This window comes from Clarias gariepinus, chromosome 12 (assembly GCF_024256425.1).
Source record: "Clarias gariepinus isolate MV-2021 ecotype Netherlands chromosome 12, CGAR_prim_01v2, whole genome shotgun sequence".
NCBI classification, from domain to species: Eukaryota; Metazoa; Chordata; class Actinopteri; order Siluriformes; family Clariidae; genus Clarias; species Clarias gariepinus.
Genome location: NC_071111.1, coordinates 28,125,406 through 28,146,211, shown reverse-complemented (window position 1 = coordinate 28,146,211; position 20,806 = coordinate 28,125,406). Strand labels below are relative to the sequence as shown.

At 38.7% G+C, this 20,806-nt stretch overlaps 1 protein-coding gene across 4 annotated transcripts in view; it reads left to right on the top strand.

The window, feature by feature from the left end:
- The window catches only part of LOC128534530 (NACHT, LRR and PYD domains-containing protein 12-like), a 192,593-nt gene that overhangs the window by 28,839 nt on the left and 142,948 nt on the right, over nt 1–20,806 (top strand). For 3 of the 4 annotated variants that reach the window (XM_053508988.1, XM_053508989.1, XM_053508990.1), the window contains 3 exons: nt 703–891; nt 6,936–7,109; nt 11,750–11,923. The exons of the other annotated variant lie outside the window; for it this stretch is intronic. In XM_053508988.1, coding sequence (XP_053364963.1) covers nt 703–891; nt 6,936–7,109; nt 11,750–11,923 — 537 coding nt within the window. The remainder of the gene's footprint in view (nt 1–702; nt 892–6,935; nt 7,110–11,749; nt 11,924–20,806) is intronic. 4 annotated transcript variants of the gene reach the window in all.

The window sequence follows — 20,806 nt, the reverse complement described above, 5'->3', positions numbered from 1 at the left end:
AATTGCTTAAATCATCTTCCTTTCCCATTCTGACATTTAGTTTGGAGTTCAGGAGGTTGTCTTGACCAGGACCACACCCCTAAATGCATTGAAGCAACTGCCATGTGATTGGTTGATTAGATAATTGCATTATTGAGAAATTAAACAGGTGTTCCTAATAATCCTTAAGGTAAGTGTATATACTGTATATATAAACTGCATATATGGAATGAAACCTGAGATACTGTAGTTACATTTTTACACTGAATGACGCATAGCTAGTATGTGTGATCCATCGCGCCATCTGCTGAAAGAAATGAGAATCGCAGGTTGGAAAAGGCAGGTAACGACATGACAGGCGCGCAGCTGTCAGCACTTTCACGTATATAAAAGCAAAATAGCTTTATACTGGCTTTTAGTGGTGCGATTTCGAAAATGTAAGCATGCTAGGTGATTAAGTTCACAGATCTAGGAAAAGTCATGAAAGGAGGGTCCTGGAATTTGATTGAGTGTGAAGTATTTCTTTTTTTCCCCATTGCGGTCAAATTACCGGTACTTGGCGCTTATAGTGTTAAACCTTCTCATCATATTATAATACCCTACAGTTACTGTACATAGTTCACAATTTGTTACTGTACTGGAGCCACCAGTGACTATCAAGTAATTTTCACTAACTTGAATTAATTAGATATTAATTATGCATTATTTATGTTTTTTTTTCAGTGTCAGTTGTCAGTACATTGGAGAGAAGAATTGTTCAGCTCTGGTCTCAGCACTCAACTCAAAATCCTCCAATCTGACAGAACTGCATCTGACTGTGGAGGAAATGTCCTTCAATGAACTAAGAGACAATGGAATAAAGACTGTCTCTGCTATACTGGAGAATCCTCACAGTAAAGTGAAGAATGTGAGGTAAATCATCTCTTTGACAAAGTAGTCACAGTAACAATGGATGTTGCCTTGGAGATGTTTTAGGGTGCTGTAGCAACAAATTATAAAATTACTAATTAAACTAGTTATTTTTAGTTTAAATAAATAAATAAATAAAACTGTAAATGCTTATAGCTGTCTCTGTGTGATGCACATTTATAAACAGTACTATTAATGAGACAGAACACAGTTGAATTGTTAGTCTGAGGTTATGTGAACTAGAGTCAGGAGTTTGTGTCTGTGGATTGCTGCTTGAGTGGAAGCACTGGCCAAAAACGTAATCTATTTTATTATCTATTACATATTATTTTGACAATAGATCTTGTATTGATGATGGGAGAGTCAAAATGCTGCGTAAAGCCTTCTCTAGCACATCCTAATGATTTTCAATTGGTTTAAAGTATGAATTTCATGGTGGCCAATCCATGTGTGAAAATTCTCCTGTTCCCTGATCCACTCTTTTACAATTTGGACCTGATGCATCCTGGCATTTTCATCTGGGAATATTCCTGTGCCATCAGAGAAGAAAAAAAAATCAATTGATAAATAAAACATGGTCATTCAGTATTTTCAGGTAGTTGAAACATGATGTTGCTAGAACTAGAACTGACCAACTGAATCAACCCAAAATCTAACTGTAACACTGCCTCCACAGACTTGTAATGTAGGCAGTAGGCATGATGTATGCATAACTACATCCGGGTCTCTTCTTACCCTGGTTTGCCCATCATTCTGGTACAGAGTAAATCTAAACTTATCAGACCATACAACTTTTTCAATGCTCCACAGTCTTTTTTTCTGCTCCCTGCAAATTGAAGCTTTATTGAATAGCCTTGCTAATAAATGGTGTCCTTAAGACTACACAGCTATTTACTCCCAATCCCTTGATGTTGTGGGACAGAGCAGAACGAGAGAAATTCAAGTGCAGATAAATGACTGCAGCGTTAGACAAGAGCGTGGTCAGAAGGCAGAAGCGAGGATTAAAAACTGGGGAATTAATCAGTGAGGTGATGGAGCCTAATTGCAGTGTAAAAGCCGTAGTCAAAAAGAAGACACATAAGTTTGGGTACCGGGAAATCAAACAGCAAGGCATTAGATCCCAAAAAATCAAACAAGAGCCGTAGTCAAAAGGGAAAGTGCGAGATCAAAACCGAGAAATTAGAGAGCGAGGCGACAATCCGAATCAAGAGGCAAATAATGAGAAAGTAAGAAACAAAGTTAACTTGAAAGTTATGAAACAAAACCACAAGAGAATTAAGGCGAGAAAAGGCACACAATAATCCAGCACTGAAGCAGTGTGAAAGCACATACCTAAGTGCTGAAATAATCACGATGAAATGCGAGACCAGTGTGCAGACGGGTCGGAAATGGGGGCATGGGAAAGGACACACGACGGCCTAGGAAAAGGTTGTGAATCATGAGTTTTCTTCATACTGTGCATGTGAAAATACTCTCACTTTTACTGTTAAACATAAGGATTTCTGACGTGGTTGTTTAAAAAATTAAAAGCTACTCAATGCGTCAGTTATGGTTAAATAATTCGATGCCAGCTGAAACATATTAAACACTGCAGTAATTATCCAACAAAAGGCTCTTGCCTATTTGCTTAGTTAAATCCAGGTAGTAAATTTTTTTTTGGCTGCGCATTGTACGATTATGTGGGCTAACTTGTAAACCTTGCAACTGTTTCCTAGAAGCTAAATATCTTTTATTAATTTAGCACAAAATGGCTTTGTAACTGTCACAGAGAAGGATGAATACAGTGGTGTGAAAAACTATTTGCCCCCTTCCTGATTTCTTATTCTTTTGCATGTTTGTCACACAAAATGTTTCTGATCATCAAACACATTTAACTATTAGTCAAAGATAACACAAGTAAACACAAAATGCAGTTTTTAAATGATGGTTTTTATTATTTAGGGAAAAAAAAAAATCCAAACCTACATGGCCCTGTGTGAAAAAGTAATTGCCCCCTGAACCTAATAACTGGTTGGGCCACCCTTAGCAGCAATAACTGCAATCAAGCGTTTGCGATAACTTGCAACGAGTCTCTTACAGCGCTCTGGAGGAATTTTGGCCCACTCATCTTTGCAGAATTGTTGTAATTCAGCTTTATTTGTGGGTTTTCTAGCATGAACCGCCTTTTTAAGGTCATGCCACAACATCTCAATAGGATTCAGGTCAGGACTTTGACTAGGCCACTCCAAAGTCTTCATTTTGTTTTTCTTCAGCCATTCAGAGGTGAATTTGCTGGTGTGTTTTGGGTCAATGCAGCACCCAAGATCGCTTCAGGTTGAGTTGACGAACAGATGGCCGGACATTCTCCTTCAGGATTTTTTGGTAGACAGTAGAATTTATGGTTCCATCTATCACAGCAAGCCTTCCAGGTCCTGAAGCAGCAAAACAACCCCAGACCATCACACTACCACCACCATATTTTACTGCTGGTATGATGTTCTTTTTCTGAAATGCTGTGTTACTTTTACGTCAGATGTAACGGGACACGCACCTTCCAAAAAGTTCAAGTTTTGTCTCGTCGGTCCACAAGGTATTTTTCCAAAAGTCTTGGCAATCATTGAGATGTTTTTTAGCAAAATTGAGACGAGCCTTAATGTTCTTTTTGCTTAAAAGTGGTTTGCGCCTTGGAAATCTGCCATGCAGGCCATTTTTGCCCAGTCTCTTTCTTATAGTGGAGTCGTGAACACTGACCTTAAAAAGAGGCAAGTGACGCCTGCAGATGTTAGATGTTGTTCTGGAGTCTTTTGTGGCCTCTCGGATGAGTTGTCTCTGCACTGTTGGGGTAATTTTGGTCGGCCGGCCACTCCTGGGAAGGTTCACCACTGTTCCATCTTTTTGCCATTTGTGGATAATGGCTCTCACTGTGGTTCGCTGGAGTCCCAGAGCTTTAGAAATGGCTTTATAACCTTTACCAGACTGATAGATCTCAATTACTTCTGTTCTCATTTGTTCCTGAATTTCTTTGGATCTTGGCATAATGTCTAGCTTTTGGTCTAGTTCTCTGTGTCAGGTAGCTCCTATTTAAGTGATTTCTTGATTGAAACAGGTGTGGCAGTAATCAGGCCTGGGGGTGACTACAGAAATTGAACTCAGGTGTAATAAACCACAGTTAAGTTATTTTTTAACAAGGGGGGCAATCACTTTTTCACACAGGGCCATGTAGATTTGGAGTTTTTTTCTCCCTTAATAACGTAAACCTTCATTTAAAAACTGCATTTTGTGTTCAATTATGTTATCTTTGACTAATAGGTAATGGTTTTTGATGAGCAGAAACATTTAAGTGTAACAAACATGCAAAAGAATAAGAAATCAGGAAGGGGGCAAATAGTTTTTCACACCACTGTATGTATGTATGTATGTATGTCACATACTGTGTGCATTTGTGTGTATTTGTTAGGCATGTTGCTAAACTCTGATGCCCATGAAAATTACCGAGACCACCTCTGTCACTTACTTACTAAAAAAAGCTTAGTACAATCCATAGAATGAACTTGTAAACTAAATTATAAACATATTTGTTCATGTGCTTGCCTACTGTGTATACAGTAGGTATAGAAAAAAACTAAATATTTTGTTTATACTCTTTAAAATAATCACATTTTGTTTCTTTGCAGCCTAAAATGATGAAAACGATTTTTTTTTAATATTGTATCCAGCAGTTTACTCATTGCCACTTTCAAAATCCAAGTAAAAGATATAACACCAACATGTCAGAAAAAACAACAACAAAACAGAATCACTGAACTGGAAAAGGGTCAGGTCATATATGGGAGCCTAATATGGGGCTTAGAAGGGGAGATTATGGAGGGTGCTTGTGCAGACTATTGGGAAGGCGCTTCCCGTTCTAAAACAATATGGTTTTAATCCGAACATGCCATATAAGAACAGTGGCAGCTGGCACACCTAAAAAGAGATGCAGGATTATTATTTATAATCTAAATAAAAATGTTGTTCTAAAAGTGGGCTATTGTTGTTTACTTACACTATTTGTAAATTTAATTTAAATTAGGTTGGGGTCAGGATGTTGAGGCTGCCAACAATTCTCGGTTTATACGAATTACATCATCTGAAATTTACAGTAGTTTCTATTAGTTTATATAAAAGCAGACATTTCGCTTTCTATAAGTATATATTTTCCATGTCTGTGAGGCAAGTATACAATAGTATATAATAGTTTCAGGTTATTTTCTGATGCACTCAAGTTCACCAAAACTGATACAGAAAAGTGCACCCTGTTTGCTTTCATTATATTCAATCATAACATTTTGTCGTCATTGTGAGTGCACTTAAATAAAAGTAGAGTTTTGTAAAGCTATGTGGCTTATATAGTTTTATTATATAGTTTTTGCACAGTAATCTCACAATACCTGTGGCACACCCAGAGTTTTCTGGCTACGCGAGTGTTACACATGATAAAATATAATGGCCCCCTGTGTTAACATTTACTTTGCTTAAATTGGATGCAACTAAGAAACACCTATACTTAATTTAAATATTAAATTATACTTGTATTTTATAATGTTCTGCCAGCAGTGGGACAGCACAATGAAGGTGTTACTGGGATGTAAACATGAAATTTCTTTAAATGTTTTCATTTTTCATTAAAGAAAACTATGATGATCATAACAGCCTACTGCTTTCAATTTTTATAATAACGCAAAAAAAACATTGACATCTGCTGATGCAGTAGCACGTCCTGACAAAGTTTTAATTTTATGATCATTTAGTTTCATTTACTTCAGGTAATAAATCTACTAAAATTAAATTAACAAAAGTAGAAGATGAAAAAAAACTGTACATATTTAGCTTTTGTACAGTAATTATGCATAATATAATCTAAAGGCTCACTGTGTTAAAATTTGCTTTGCTTAAATTTGTTCCTAATAAGATTTAATTTATTTTAAATTCTAATTTTGTACTATAATTTTAGTACGGTGATTATTAATTTGTTTAACTACAATGTTTCACTTAATTTTATCCGCTAATACATGCAGCTCTAAAGTAGCTGCGGCTCATTAATCTTTGAGAGAATGAACTAAGGCCTGAGGCATCAGTCTCTGCCGTGAGATGGCGCAGTAAAACCATTATTACGGTTGACTACCTACCGTGCTTATTCGTGAATATTATACTTATTTATGCTTATATTTAGTGCACTACTCTTGTACACGCCCACTTTTAGACTCGTTTTTGCACGTTGATTCTCTCCTTCACATGCGCTTTTAAACTTGTTTTTGCATGCTAAAAACTCACTTTTGTGCGCTTAAGATTATTTATGTGTGTTTGAACCAGCTTTATTACTCTGCCACTATTCCACCCAAACAGAATCTAGAACAGGAGCAATACCAGCCAATAAGAAACTGCAGCCGGGCAGATTCGAACTGTCTGTTTTCTCATTGGCTCTCCAGTCCTCTGCTTTTAGTTTGAATTCACGGCTGGAAGCTGCATCATTGTGTACATTAGTTCTTATCGTTATTAATTATTTGTTAGGTAGTTTGTAATTATGTACATAAGTTAAACTGTAGAATGTACGGTCTATTGTGTTGTTCTTTAACTCTCTGTCTGTTTTCAGAATATCTGTGTAACAGTTAGAATCAACACACCAGCTTTAAACTAAATCTGTCTCATAAATACTGATGTAATGTGTTTCAAAAACATGTTATAGTGTAGAAAATGCATTCAGCATTTGTAAATTCCCTACTTTGAGCATGTTGCACCATTACTGATTGAGAAAGCTGCCCGAATTGTCTAATTTTGTTTTAATGATGTAGCTGAACAAACCTCTTAAATTAAAACCTTTCAGCTTGTTGGTCCCTTTTTACCAAACTCTTGTCACCACCCTGCATGTTCAACCTTTGGCCTTACCACTAAAGAGTGTTATTGTTTTGGTTAATTATAGCTTGTGATTAGAGAGGACATACAGACCAATATTACAGACAGATCATATTAATAAAAAGTAAACAAAGATAAAAATCTGGTGATGAAGAGTGTATCATTGTATCTCTCTATAGATTGTGCAGTTGTGGTGTCTCGGTTGAAGGCTGTGCTACTCTGACTTCAGCTCTGATATCAAATCCCTCACACCTGAGAGACCTGGATCTGTCCATGAATAAAGTAGGAGACTCAGGAGTGAATTGTCTCTGTGATTTACTGGAGAATCCTCACTGTAAACTGGAGACACTGAGGTAAGATCATCTCTCTGAGAGTCACGTGACAAAACATGATGTACTGTATAAGGAAGAAAATCATGTTCTGCAGCACAAAACATGATGTGTAAGGAAGAAAAGACAATGTGACTGCAGTGTGTCTGAAATTACTCTAAAATTCAATAAACCACTGTAACTAATCGCACAAACTCCAGATGGAGCACAATCAAAATGTGGTGTATGAGATGGTGAGTTTAAAAGCAACAGGGAAATGCAAATAGGTAACCAGCTTTTTTGTCCATTGTGGCAGCAATAGTTGCAGTGTAAACTTTTAAAGCTGGCATGAGAGAAAATTAGAGTAGACAGGTTTTAGTGCACTGGTTTTATCTACAGATTTGGCCATTATGAATGTCCATTGTGTCGTGCTTTACTGAATATCCGCAAGATGGCGCATGAAAGGACTTTATCTAAAAGCCAGACCAAGTACAACAAAGAATTGTGTATAATTAGTTAGCCTAAATCAATATTGTTTCCAATGCTGAAACAAACATAAATTTTATTTTGTTTTACAACAGATCTTTTTATGATAAATGTGTGTATATGTGCTTTATATTATTTAATGATGGAATGAGATGCCCAAAATCGTGCTTTAAAATTCATAATAAGTTTCTTACATACCGTGGTGTGAAAAACTATTTGCCCCCTTCCTGATTTCTTATTCTTTTGCATGTTTGTTACACTTAAATGTTTCTGCTCATCAAAAACCGTTAACTATTAGTCAGAGATAACATAATTGAACACAAAATGCAGTTTTTAAATGAAGGTTTATGTTATTAAGGGAGAAAAAAAACTCCAAATCTACATGGCCCTGTGTGAAAAAGTGATTGCCCCCCTTGTTAAAAAATAACTTAACTGTGGTTTATCACACCTGAGTTAAATTTCTGTAGTCACCCCAGGCCTGATTACTGCCACACCTGTTTCAATCAAGAAATTACTTAAATAGAAGCTACCTGACACAGAGAAGTAGACCAAAAGCACCTCAAAAGCTAGACATCATGCCAAGATCCAAAGAAATTTGGATGGCAGATTTCCAAGGCGCAAACCACTTTTAAGCAAAAAGAACATTAAGGCTCATCTCAATTTTGCTAAAAACATCTCAATGATTGCCAAGACTTTTAGGAACATACCTTGTGGACCGACGAGACAAAAGTTTAACTTTTTGGAAGGTGCGTGTCCCGTTACATCTGGCGTAAAAGTAACACGGCATTTCAGAAAAAGAACATCATACCAACAGTAAAATATGGTGGTAGTGTGATGGTCTGGGGTTGTTTTGCTGCTTCAGGACCTGGAAGGCTTGCTGTGATAGATTGAACCATGAATTCTACTGTCTACCAAAAAATCCTGAAGGAGAATGTCCGGCCATCTGTTCGTCAACTCAAGCTGAAGCGATCTTGGGTGCTGCAGCAGGACAATGACCCAAAACACACCAGCAAATCCACCTCTGAATGGCTGAAGAAAAACAAAATGATGACTTTGGAGTGGCCTAGTCAACGTCCTGACCTGAAACCTATTGAGATTTTGTGGCATGACCTTAAAAAGGCGATTCATGCTAGAAACCCCTCAAATAAAGCTGAATTACAACAATTCTGCAAAGATGAATGGGCCAAAATTCCTCCAGAGCGCTGTAAAAGACTCGTTGCAAGTTATCGCAAACGCTTGATTGCAGTTATTGCTGCTAAGCGTGGCCCAACCAGTTATTAGGTTCAGGGGGCAATTACTTTTTCACACAGAGCCATGTAGGTTTGGATTTTTTTTCTCCCTAAATAATAAAAACCATCATTTAAAAACTGCATTTTGTGTTTACTTGTGTTATCTTTGACTTATAGTTAAATGTGTTTGATCATCAGAAACATTTAAGTGTAACAAACATGCAAAAGAATAAGAAATCAGCAAATAGTTTTTCACACCACTGTAGTTTTGGTAATTCCTTAACAGGGACAAAACAATGAAAGACATGGCAATGCCTCGGGTTTAAATGGTCTTAAAATTAATTTATTTTCCTGATAGTGTTAATGATGCGAATGTCCTGATTTGTGAATATGCCAACATATCTTTGTTAAAACATAAGCAGTGATCCAAAGTATTTTTGTCTCCAAAGTTTATTTTGGTGGGGCATGTAAAGTGCTGTTTGTATTTAGGCAGTTCAGGTTTGAGGTTTGCTTTGTTAAAATTTTCAAGTATAATTACAGTATAACCTAGTCCGGGTGTTGTTGCTCCGTTTCTGTAATCCATATCTGTGATCTGTTGCAATGCTGCATTCACACACGCTTGTGGAGGAATGTACACACTCACAAGAATGAACGAGGTAAACTACCTCGGCGTTATATATACGTTGTATATACAGCGTTATTTGAATGAGAAATTTAGTCTTGCTTTTAGATAGTCCTTATTTGATAAAATTCTTATTCTCTATATTTTTATTGAATAGCTTGCAGTTAATAAACTATGCCTCTAGATCAGGACAGCACATTTGTACACCAATGTTCATTGATGTAAAAGCATGTCCCGCCGCCTCGCGATTTCCCCGTTTATTCTGTGTCGCGATCCGCTCTGAACAGCTGGAAGCCCGGCAGGTGTAGCACGTTGTCCAGAATGGCTTCATTTAGCCAGTTTTCCGCAAAACACAACGGGGCAGAGTTTGAAAAGTCCTCATTTTTTAGGAAAAGTTCATCTATTTTGTTGGGTAGAGAGTGGAGATTTGTCAGATGAATACTTGGAAGCACGGTTCTAAAGCCGCGCTGTCAGAGCTTGACAAGCACACCGGCTCTCTTTCCCCACCAGCATTTCAACAGCGCCACTGCTCCGCTGGTTACAATGTTCAGCAAAACATCTAAATAATCAAAAACTGGTTGAAAACTATGTGATGTGTCCTGCTGAATGTTACTGTTTTAACATAAACAGTAAGACAAATTTTAACAGAAAATAATAGTGCGCTGGTGGCACGTTAATTTTCATATAACTTAAACGGCTGAATGAAGTTAACTATACACAGTAAATGAATAATTGCAATTGCTTTACATTTGAGCACTCATGTGTAAATAGCTTTTTCATTGTATATACTATCATATCATATATTTCTGTCTAATACTTTTTGTTCATATTTTACATTACATGCAGTTTGCAATTGTCCTTTTTGTACAAAATGTAACCTACGTACTGTATCCAAAGTATAAGCATTTAACTACTTCAGCAGTGAATGAGAAATTTAGTCTTGCTTTTAGATAGTCCTTATTTGATAAAATTCTTATTCTCTATATTCTTATTGAATATATTCCTTTAGAGCAAGCATTGTTTCAGAAGATTCTGCGGAATCTCTTCTCACCTTTTATTCACGCTAAGTGTGAATTCATCAAACTGTGTGCGCTGTTGGCAAATACTGTAAGAGGGTTTTAGATAAATTAACAAGAGCAGACGTCTCTGCCTAAATTTTATTTTCGCAGCAAAACATAAAATAGATTTAAAAAATACAATAATTAATGATAGTAATTAATTCAGACTTAATAGTTGGATTTGATACTTTTTTTTATTTATGGTATGGGGGAGTATGTCTGCAGTTCTATCAATAAATCTGCTCATATCTGCACGCACGTTTGTCAGCCTTTTGATCAAAAACCCACTTTCACTTTGCAAAAGGTAGTGTTTATTGTTTAGTATATATTTAAAGTGCATATACACAATAAAACAATATTGTTTTAGGCTAACTTATCATACATTTTTGTATTCTTTGTTGTACTTTGTCTTTTTGCACACATGCACGGGTGCGTTACAATAATAATAACAATAATAATAAATTAGGAGCACGACTACTACGAATCAGAATCAGAATTACTTTATTGATCACCGTGGAGAAATTCTCTTTCATTACAGAACAAACTTCTGATGAAAATAAAGATTTAAGAAGACATATAAAGATGGTAGAGAAGATTTAAATAAAAATAAAACAATAAAGTAATTAAAATAAATATAGAATAATATAAACATAAAAATAAAATTAAAATAATAAAACAAAAAATAGTCAAATAACCAATAAAAATAAAACCTATAGCAGCAATTATATGGACATTAAATTATTTTGACATTGTTATTATCAACAGACGTATACACAGTATACATGGTTAAAAACTCCACAGCCTTAAATGCTAAAAAAAATTCAGTTTAGTAAACAAGGATTTGCCCCCAAAACAGAAAGTGGTTGCTCTGATGCGGTAATAAATCTAAATGGAAAAAGCTGAAACGTTGATACATTTATTTGGGGGGGAGGAAAGGAGAAAAAAAATGCAAAAATAATAAAGTTAAATCTAATGACCTGAATTTGCTGAATGACAAGATCATCAGCTGACCTCATTTTATGGCCGCATAATTGTGCTGAGCCGAGACCTGACCAAGAGGCAGTCTTATGATCTGGGCTCACTTTGGTTGGACAGGTCTAAGCTCAGCAACAATATGTAACAATAAAAGGAAGTTAGCCGTTGAGCTGCATGTATTGAACGACCAGGTTATCACATCATAGTTGATTAGAACAAACCGATGAAAGTAAATTCTCATATTGTTCTAATTATTTTGCCAAAAAACTTTAAAGTAAGTGTGTGTTTAAAGAGTGCCATTGTGTCTCTCTACAGGTTATATGAGTGTGGTGTCTCCGATGAAGGCTGTGCTGCTCTGACTTCAGCTCTGAGATCAAACCCCTCACACCTGAGAGAACTGGATCTGTCTAATAATAAAGTAGGGGACTCAGGAGTGAAGTATCTCTCTGCTCTACTGGAGAATCCTCACTGTAAATTGGAGACACTGAAGTAAGATCATTTCACAGAGTCACTTGACCTGCTCCTCAGTAAGACACATTCTCTAATAGTGAGAGTGAAGCAGAAGTTCTAGGTTCATCATCAATGTCCTGAGGAGGAAGATTGTTTCTTTTCACTGCAGACTGATGATTTGTATCAGAGCTGTAGGGTTTAAAAGCAGGAGGAAAATGCAAGTGGGAAACATTTTATTGGTCTTTAAGCTAAAATAATGTTTATTTTGTAAGTGAACATAAACAGGGTTGCTTTAGGGGAAAGTGCTATTAACTTTGCTGGTAACACTGTTATGTTGCCATGGTGATTTCTGACACAGATGCATTGAGAGTTGAGAGCAGTTTGTTGTTTTTGTTCTATTTGCGACATAGCATTTCTTTCGAGATAAAGAACCTAAAGAAAAGTAGCCCTACTGGAAGAAGTTATATGCCAGTGACAAGCAGCATTATTTTAAGGAACTTGTAGAGATCTAAAAGCATTGATCCATTGAAGAGTTGAATAAAGACACCAGCACGCTAACCTTCTCACATACCTTGACATTTTAATTACCTGGTTGTGTCACCTGCTTGCAAAGCATAGGCAACACATAGGGGACACTATCTATCATCTCAAATTTGTGTCGTTGTCATACTTTTCCTTTATCCCACAGCATTCATGGGAATTGGAACCAAATCTTAACAAAAACTTTCTTAGGAAGCATAGATCCCCCCTGACTCATTAATTTTTAAACATAGCACGCTTAGTGGGTAGGTGACACATCTTATTTATTAAACTCATGTTTTTTTTTTGTTTTTTGTTTTTTTAAATGCTTACACTTTAAGGTAAGGTGGCACTCCTGTGGGCTATTAACTATCAAACTAAAAAAGGAATGCATGATCATTTTAATTGCAGTTGCCAGAATCCCGCATACAGCCATCAGGATCTTCTAATCCTGGGTCCAAGTATAATCAGGGTGTCACAAGTGAATTTCTTCACACACACAACTTATCAGAGGAAATATCCATAACTTCCTGAGCCACTGTAGATAACCGTCAGCTCTGACATGGGTCAGAGGTAGAGAAAACATAGAAATTAAAAGTGGGGATGCTTGTTCGACATGCTTGCTAGGCTAAAGAAACAAATGCACCCTGTTTCAATCTGTTGATAACAGACATGGCTACAGTCAGTCATTTCCGCTATCTCAGACCATTGAGCTAGAGCCCACATGACATTTCCTTGGGATAGAAACAAAGAGGAAGAGAGGGGTGTTTGCTTTTTATATTGCACTCACTCCAATCATAATATACCACTGAATTAATTTTCCTTACCAGTTTGGGGCAATGTACTGCAGAGCCAATTTTCTTGCCTCCACCTTCAGCAGGAGGTCCTTGGTGGATAACCAGACCCACTGTCCCGAGCAAAGTTTGGGTCCCCTCCACCTTTTTGCATTGGCCGCGAGGATTGCTTTTCCTGCTACAGGAAAGAGTACCATAGAGTTTTGTGGGTAAATTTCACCCTGATCAAATGGTTGGCCCAGAAAGAGGGGTCAGGGGAGGCCATGTACCTCCAGGTCCTGGCTGACCCTCTCTGTTTGTCCATTTAACTCCAGGTGAAAGCCTGAGGACAGGCTGGCCATGGCCCTGATTAGGCGACAAAAGGCCTTCTAGAACTGGCTGTGGTCCACAATTAGAGACCAGGTCGAAGGGAAGGTTGTGGAGGTGTACCACATGCTGTAATATTAGATGTGTGGTTTCCTTCGCTGATGGGAGCTTTTGCAGGGAAATAAACTTGCAAGCTTTTAAAAACTACGACTAATATTACAGTGTATCCCTTAGGGGGAGGCAACCCTGTTAGAAAATCCAGAGAATGGTGGGACCATGGTCTGGATGGGACAGCAGCCCAGGAGTCCTTCTTATTTTGCGCACACACAGGACACGCTGCCACATAGACTTGGACGTCTTTGTCCATGCCGGGCTACCACAGGCGATGGCGCAGGAACTCGGTTTTGGCCACCCCTGGATGGGGTGCAAAAGGGGAAGTGTGACCCCAAGAAAGGGCCTGAGCTCGGACGGCGGCTGGCACGTATAGTTTGCCCGGGGGCCCCCCTCCTGGGTCTGACTATTGTCGTTGGGCCCAAAGGATTACTGTTTACTGTTTATTGCCCAGAACACTGGGGCTATGATCCACAGGGGCCAGTATTATGGGCTCTGAGACTAGGTCCTAAGAAGGGGGTTTTATTGCCGTGACAAGGCATCAGGCTTCAGGTTCTTAGAGCCTGGTCTATATGACAACACATAATCGAACCTGGTGAAGAACAGGGACAACCTTGTAATGATTAGCACAAAAACACCGTCCATGGGGCAAACAACCGAACGGGTCCTTTTCATAAAGGCACCGCTGTTTTTCATTAATAAGCTTATTTAGTATTGCCTATACATACTTAAAAAAGGACCCTTATGTGGCTACGCTACAACCTGCCCTGTCGTTTGTTGATGCGCCCGGTCCACTGCATATATGCCAGGTTTTTATGTTCTGTCCAGATGAGAACCAGTGTCTCCACTCCTCTAAAGCCAATTTTATGGTCAGGAGTCTGCGGTCCCCAATGCCATAGTTTCGCTCCACCAGCATCAGATGGTGTGAGAAGTATGCGCAGGAGTGTAAATTCTGATTCAAACCTGATCATTGGGAAAGAACCGCCTCTATGCGTACATCAGATGTGTTCACCTCCACTATTAACGCCGCCTCCTTGTTGGGCAATTGCAGGACTAGCGCAATGGTTAGCTAGGCATTAATAGTGTCAAAGGCACATTGGGCCTCATCCATGGAAGAATTTGGCGAACCCCAGGAATCACTGTAAGCACTGAGAGGTGCCCACGCGACACTACAGCAGGTGGTAATCATGTGGAATTGGGACTTCTCCAGTTTGACAAAAAAATCACTCCATGAAAAGAGGTGTATCTGTACTAGAAAACTTCCATATACACCTTAGATTTTCGAAACTATCCACAAGTACCACTGAGCATATACGCCAAAATCCACCAAGCTAGGATACTTCCAGAAAGATATCAATTCGGATGTATCTTGCTGAGGTTTCCTTTCATGGTACAGCCATTTGTTGCCATGGCAAATAGTAGAATGTGCATTTATGAAAGTGCAATTAAATTAAAAGCAATACAAAAACAAACATGCACCGGTGCTTGTTAGCTTCCAAAATAATTGTCCATCTGGCTTAGTTCCTTTAGATCTTGACCTGGAGATCTCTGACAGCATGTAAGAGCGTAGCACATATCCGCCTCTGCACTGAAACTGCTGGCAAAGCTTAGACAATAATGGGTTCCTGTGAGATGGAAAACCCACACCGGTCTTTCATCAACAATGGCATTCTCCTCATCAAACATGAGTTCCAGGATTTTAGTCTGCCACAGTTCTCTCTATGCATCTGTTTGGATAGCCCTACACCTGTACTGCAGCAACTTCAACACACACCACACGCTAACCCCTAAAAACACCCAGAGATATACCAAACTTAATACATAGATGAATTTGTTCACTTACTCATCTTTGTAATTTTTTAGCCCCTGCCTTGATGGAGTCTCTTAGCTAGGACTTTCCAGCTCGAGACAAACAGTATTTCTAATGCAATGTCTCATAGTAAGTCCTGTAATATTTTGGATATAAAAAAATATCAGATAAGTGACAAAAACAATTTAAATTATAAAAGGATGATAAACGCGTGAACTTATCGATAAAAATGCAGACATACTCCCCCAGGAAAAACAACAAACACAAATATATAGGCTACTCGCTAGATAAACGCTGGCTTTTCCAACATGCCAGCGCACTTCAATGTGAGACGATTTGTTCAAGTCATAATAAGAGGATATATATATAGAGAGAAATAATATAGAAAACGCATAATACTACTGTCCATACAGTAAATAATAAGAAAAGTATCAAATCCAACTATTAAGTCTGATTTAATTGCTATCATTAATCATTTTATTTTTTTTTATCTATTTTAGGCAGAGATGTTCGCTCTCTTCTTAATTCATCTAAACCCCCCCTACAATATTTGCCAACAGTGCACACAGTTCGATAAATTCTCATCTATCGTGAATAAAAGGTGAGAAGAGATTCTGCAGAATCTTCTGACACAATGCTTGCTCTGAAGGACTATACTCGGCAAGAATATAAAGAATAAGAATCATATTTATAATAAGATAATTAATTAAATAATAAAATTATATCAAAAGCTAGACCGACCAAATTTCTCATTCTGTACTGAAAGTACAGCTTTATTTCCGTCATAAATTCACAAACACATCACATTCCAGCTATTATTTTCAGCCGTGGTTTAATAATAAGTGAAATAATTAAATAATGCTGGACACAAACAGCAAAAAACATGTTGATTATTATTATAAAAAGCCCAAAGCACTTTGTGTTCATAAAATAATATTTACTTAATATATATATTTGTTTATTCATGTCTTCTGATGAAGTCGACACATTTTTACGTTTTAAATAATATATGTTGGCATATTCACGAATCAGGACATTCGCATAGTTAACACTTCAGATAGCCTACTACCAGGAAATTAAATTAATTTAAAGACCATTTTAACCAAGGCATTGCCATGTCTTTTGTTGTTTTGTCCCTGTTAAGACATTACAAAAACTATATAAGAAACTTATTAGAAATTTTAAAGCACAATTTTGGGCATCTCAGTTCATCATTATGAAAATAATATGAAGCACCTATACACACATTCACTATGAAAGATCTATTGTAAAACGAAATAAAATTCATGTTTGCTTCAGCATTGGAAAAAATATTGTTTTAGGCTAACTAATTATACACAATTCTTCGTTGTACTTGGTCTGGCTTTTAGATAAAGTCCTTCCATGCACCATCTGGCGGATATTCAGTGAAGCACAACACATTTATTTAAATTCCTGAATGTTGCGCCAAATTGCGGCATCTCGCGGGAAAACACGCGCATTCTTAATGGCCACATATGTAATTCGGACATGATAAACTGTTAAATAAGCTGCACACCTACAACAATGAAAGTAACAAAAAGTAGTTGTGTATTCAAGTGCTTAGGCTAACTTGGCGAGATCCAATTTAGTACTATATTGTCAGCTAACATAAAGGTCAACCTACCGCAATGCCCATGTTATACCCTCTCTTAGGGCTAATGCTGATAGGTGCTGGAATAAGGACAGAATACAATATTAATAGAACAAAAAAAACAATATTTTTGTTTCACGAAATTTTCTTTTGCATGCCACCTTTTCAAGCACTCTTCCTCATACATCTGGCAAATGAAGAGTTTAGCGGGGATTTCCCATACGTGAACAGTATGCTCCTCCAAGCATATACTTAAAAATTAGGATATCATCCGACGAACGTAAATTGATTCATCATCTCCCGGAAAGCCTCATTTATAAACCACTGAAAAACAGCAGCTACGTTAGTGAGACCAAAGGGCATGACCAGATCCTCATAGTGGCCTGCTGCATGACAAATGCTGTTTACCACTCGTCTTCTGCCTTAATGCAAACTAGGTTATACACACTGCGAAGGTCCACTTTTGTAAGGTCCTAAGGCTGAGTTCATTAAAGGGAGGGGGTATTGGTTTTTCACCCCAGTAATTAATACATTTATAGTAATTAATACCTTAATATTAAGACATTCTTTTTTTTAACGAAAAAGAAACCCGCCCCTGCTGGAGAAGAGCACCTTCGTAATGTACTTTTCCATGGCTGATTGCTACAGGGAAGATAAGGAGAACAGCCTGCCCATGGGTGGGGTGGTGCCAGGGAGCAGAATAATCATGCAGTCAAAAGATCTGTAGCTGTGAACATAGCTGCTGTGATACTATATTTTCCAGAATCGTAGAGATACAAGGGGGGTTTAATATCAGCCTGTTATTGGAAAGCTGACAGAGGTCAAGGTCAGGTTTCTTAATTGGCGCTATAATAACTTCTAATTTAAAGAATTTGGGAACATAATCACTTCTGACTGAACAGTTAATTATTTTTAACAGGGGTTCTGCTATTGCTGGTATTACTGTATCTGCTTAAGAAAATGTGTCAGTATAGAACCTTTAAAAGCATATGGAGATCCATGAGGGATACATGCTTTTATTGGGTGACATCATCAAAAGACAAATGCGCTCACACTCCAGCTTGCACTAAGAAGGATGTACTATTACTATGAGCTGTGTTTTTCAACAGTGAAAAAATGTGGGTGTAATATTAGACAGTATCTTGTCCTTTAAAAATTATATTTCCAATATTCCAAAAAAACAAGCTTGGGAACATTTTATTCATGCATTTATGACCTCCAGACTGCACTACTGTAATGCATTGCTAGGTGGTTGTTCTGGATCCTTAATAAACAAGCTAGTTAGTCCTATGCTACAGTTAGTCCTTAGCTCCTAAGCTTTGGAATAGCCTTCCTAATAAAAGCAGACTCAAGACACATCTCTGGCATATACATGATTCATCCCATAATCATACTCCAGTACATTTAAATGCACACTCTCATCTAGTGCTGGTAATATAATGAACAGCAACTACGCTAATGCTTTTCCACCTGTTTCTTTTTTATTTCCACCCATCCTGATTGTGCCCGCTCCAGTCGATAGAGGCCAACCATGCAAGGATCTTAAGGTGTGTTTAGAGCTACACACGCTTTCCGGTTTCTTAACAATCCAGACCCCCTGTGCCCTCTGCACCTGTCTAATTCATCCTGTTGCCATGCTTCCAGCTGTCTAGCACACAGTATGAATGCAGATCAATCCCTGTATCTGTTATGACCCAAATGAGGATGGGTTCTTCGTTGAGTCTGGTTCCTATCAACTGTGGCGTGGGCGGGGGTGGCGGCTGACGACCAGCATGCCTTGCGGGGATGTCGGAGTGTTCACCATGTTAGGGAAGGGTGTTTGGGTTAGTGGCTTCGGCCCTGTTTGTGTGTGGTGTGTGTGAGCAAGTAAGCTCACTCGTCTCTCCAACATCCTTCTCGGCAGTAAAACGCTACATTGGTGTCAGAAGTGGGATGGAGAGTAACGGGTTGGAGCGCACTACGGAGGACCTTCTAAAAATCCAAGCGGGCCGCCGAGTAGCGGAGCGACTACTCGGGAAGAAAAAGCTCTTTCCCGACGGAGCTAGCGCGAGCACACCACGGCAATCAGCGCGGAGCGGCGAGATGAAAATCCCGGCATAGCTGACTTCGCGGGCTGGTCCCCAGTGAAAAAAGCAGTCTGTGTAGCTCTCGCTGGAGGGCAGGCCGAGCGGGAAACCCCAATGGCCGGGCAGCAAAGCGCGTGGTCGGTACTGCGGGCGAGTGGAGCGCCGTGGTGACATAGGACCCTCAACGCCGAACATTCTCCCCGTGCAGTCCTCTGGGCTCTCCGGCGGTGATCAGCTGCCCGAGCCGGCGTGCAGTCAAGTTGCTGCGTCGCCCGGAGTGTCACCCGCGGTCGCTTCGCCGGTGTCACAGCTGGACCGTGATCCGCTCAGCGCCAAACAGAAGGGTCCCATCCAGCGCTCGCGGGCCATGAAAGGGGGACGACCGCACCACTGCTCCGAGAACGGGAACTCACAAGCAGACTTTTGGTGAAGTGTGGACATTCTGTTATGATGTGGAGGGATGGCGCATGATGCTAGCATGTTTAGGTATTTTTATACAGAGCCCCGATGCAGGGCGTTGGAGGGGAGGCTGTGTGAGCTGTGGAAGTAATTGTACACAGCAAGCAGACTGACTCTGACCATTTTAAAACTTTATTGATAAATTAGTGATGTCTTTGTTTTCGGCTGTGGTGATGATGGTAATCATGTCATCTTGTCGTCTCCGCAGCAGTGGATGCGCCAAAAATCCAATTTTTTTACGAATTACATCGTCTACATTTTTTTTTTATTAGTTTATATGAAGCAGACATTTAGCTTTCTATAAGTATATATTTTTTCACGTCTGTGAGGCGAGTATACACAGAGTTTCGGTTCATTTTCTGACGCGCTTAAGTTCATCAAAAACAATACAGAACAACGCATCTTGTTTGCTTTCAAACATTACAAAATCATAAAGTTTTTTTGTTATTGTGAGTGCACTTAAACATAAGTGGAGTCTTATAAAGGCTATGTAGTTATATGTTTTATATAGTTTTTTTCAGCGCACCCAGCGTTCAATCACGACACACCTGTATTCAATTAAGAGCATCATCCCCAGGCTTTAAAAGCATGCAGACATTATATATATATATTTTATATTATAAAATTAAGCTTTAGGAAATTCTCAGGTGCTCTACGAATAACACCGGTCCAACGCAGCCTCACCTTGTAAAGAAATTCTGAAAATTACCGCTGGATGTGATGTCTCTGTAATGGTTAAAACAGCGGAGGTTAAATTTAAATTTTATTTTGGGTATAACTGGTATTCTTTGGTATAATACGCTTATAGTATAATATATCGCGGCTGTGTGACACATCCTGTACTTTGTGTTACAGACTCTTTGGTGGAGGCTGTTGATGTTTGTTTTAAAGGTTTTCTTGTCTTTGAACTACACAAAGCAATGTCTTTTTACCTGGGAGTTTCTCCAACATACTGTATGTCAAATTGTTGCATTTTTAAGGACCACAGATTTTTTAGCCTGTCATGGCGTGCACCCAAACCAATATCGCTCCTCGCTCACTAGCTAAGCGGACTCCCCTTCAGATATGTGAAGGAGCGGGACCACGGAATTAGGCACGGCTGGTGAGCTATCCTTGCCTATTGTTCCGGGCTTGCACCTCGCGCTATAAAATACAGGGGGAGTGTAGCTGGGTTGCAGTGGATTTTACTACGCTGTGTGAATGCGATGTGTGTAAAACAATGCGGAAGTGCGCATTGCAAGCGTG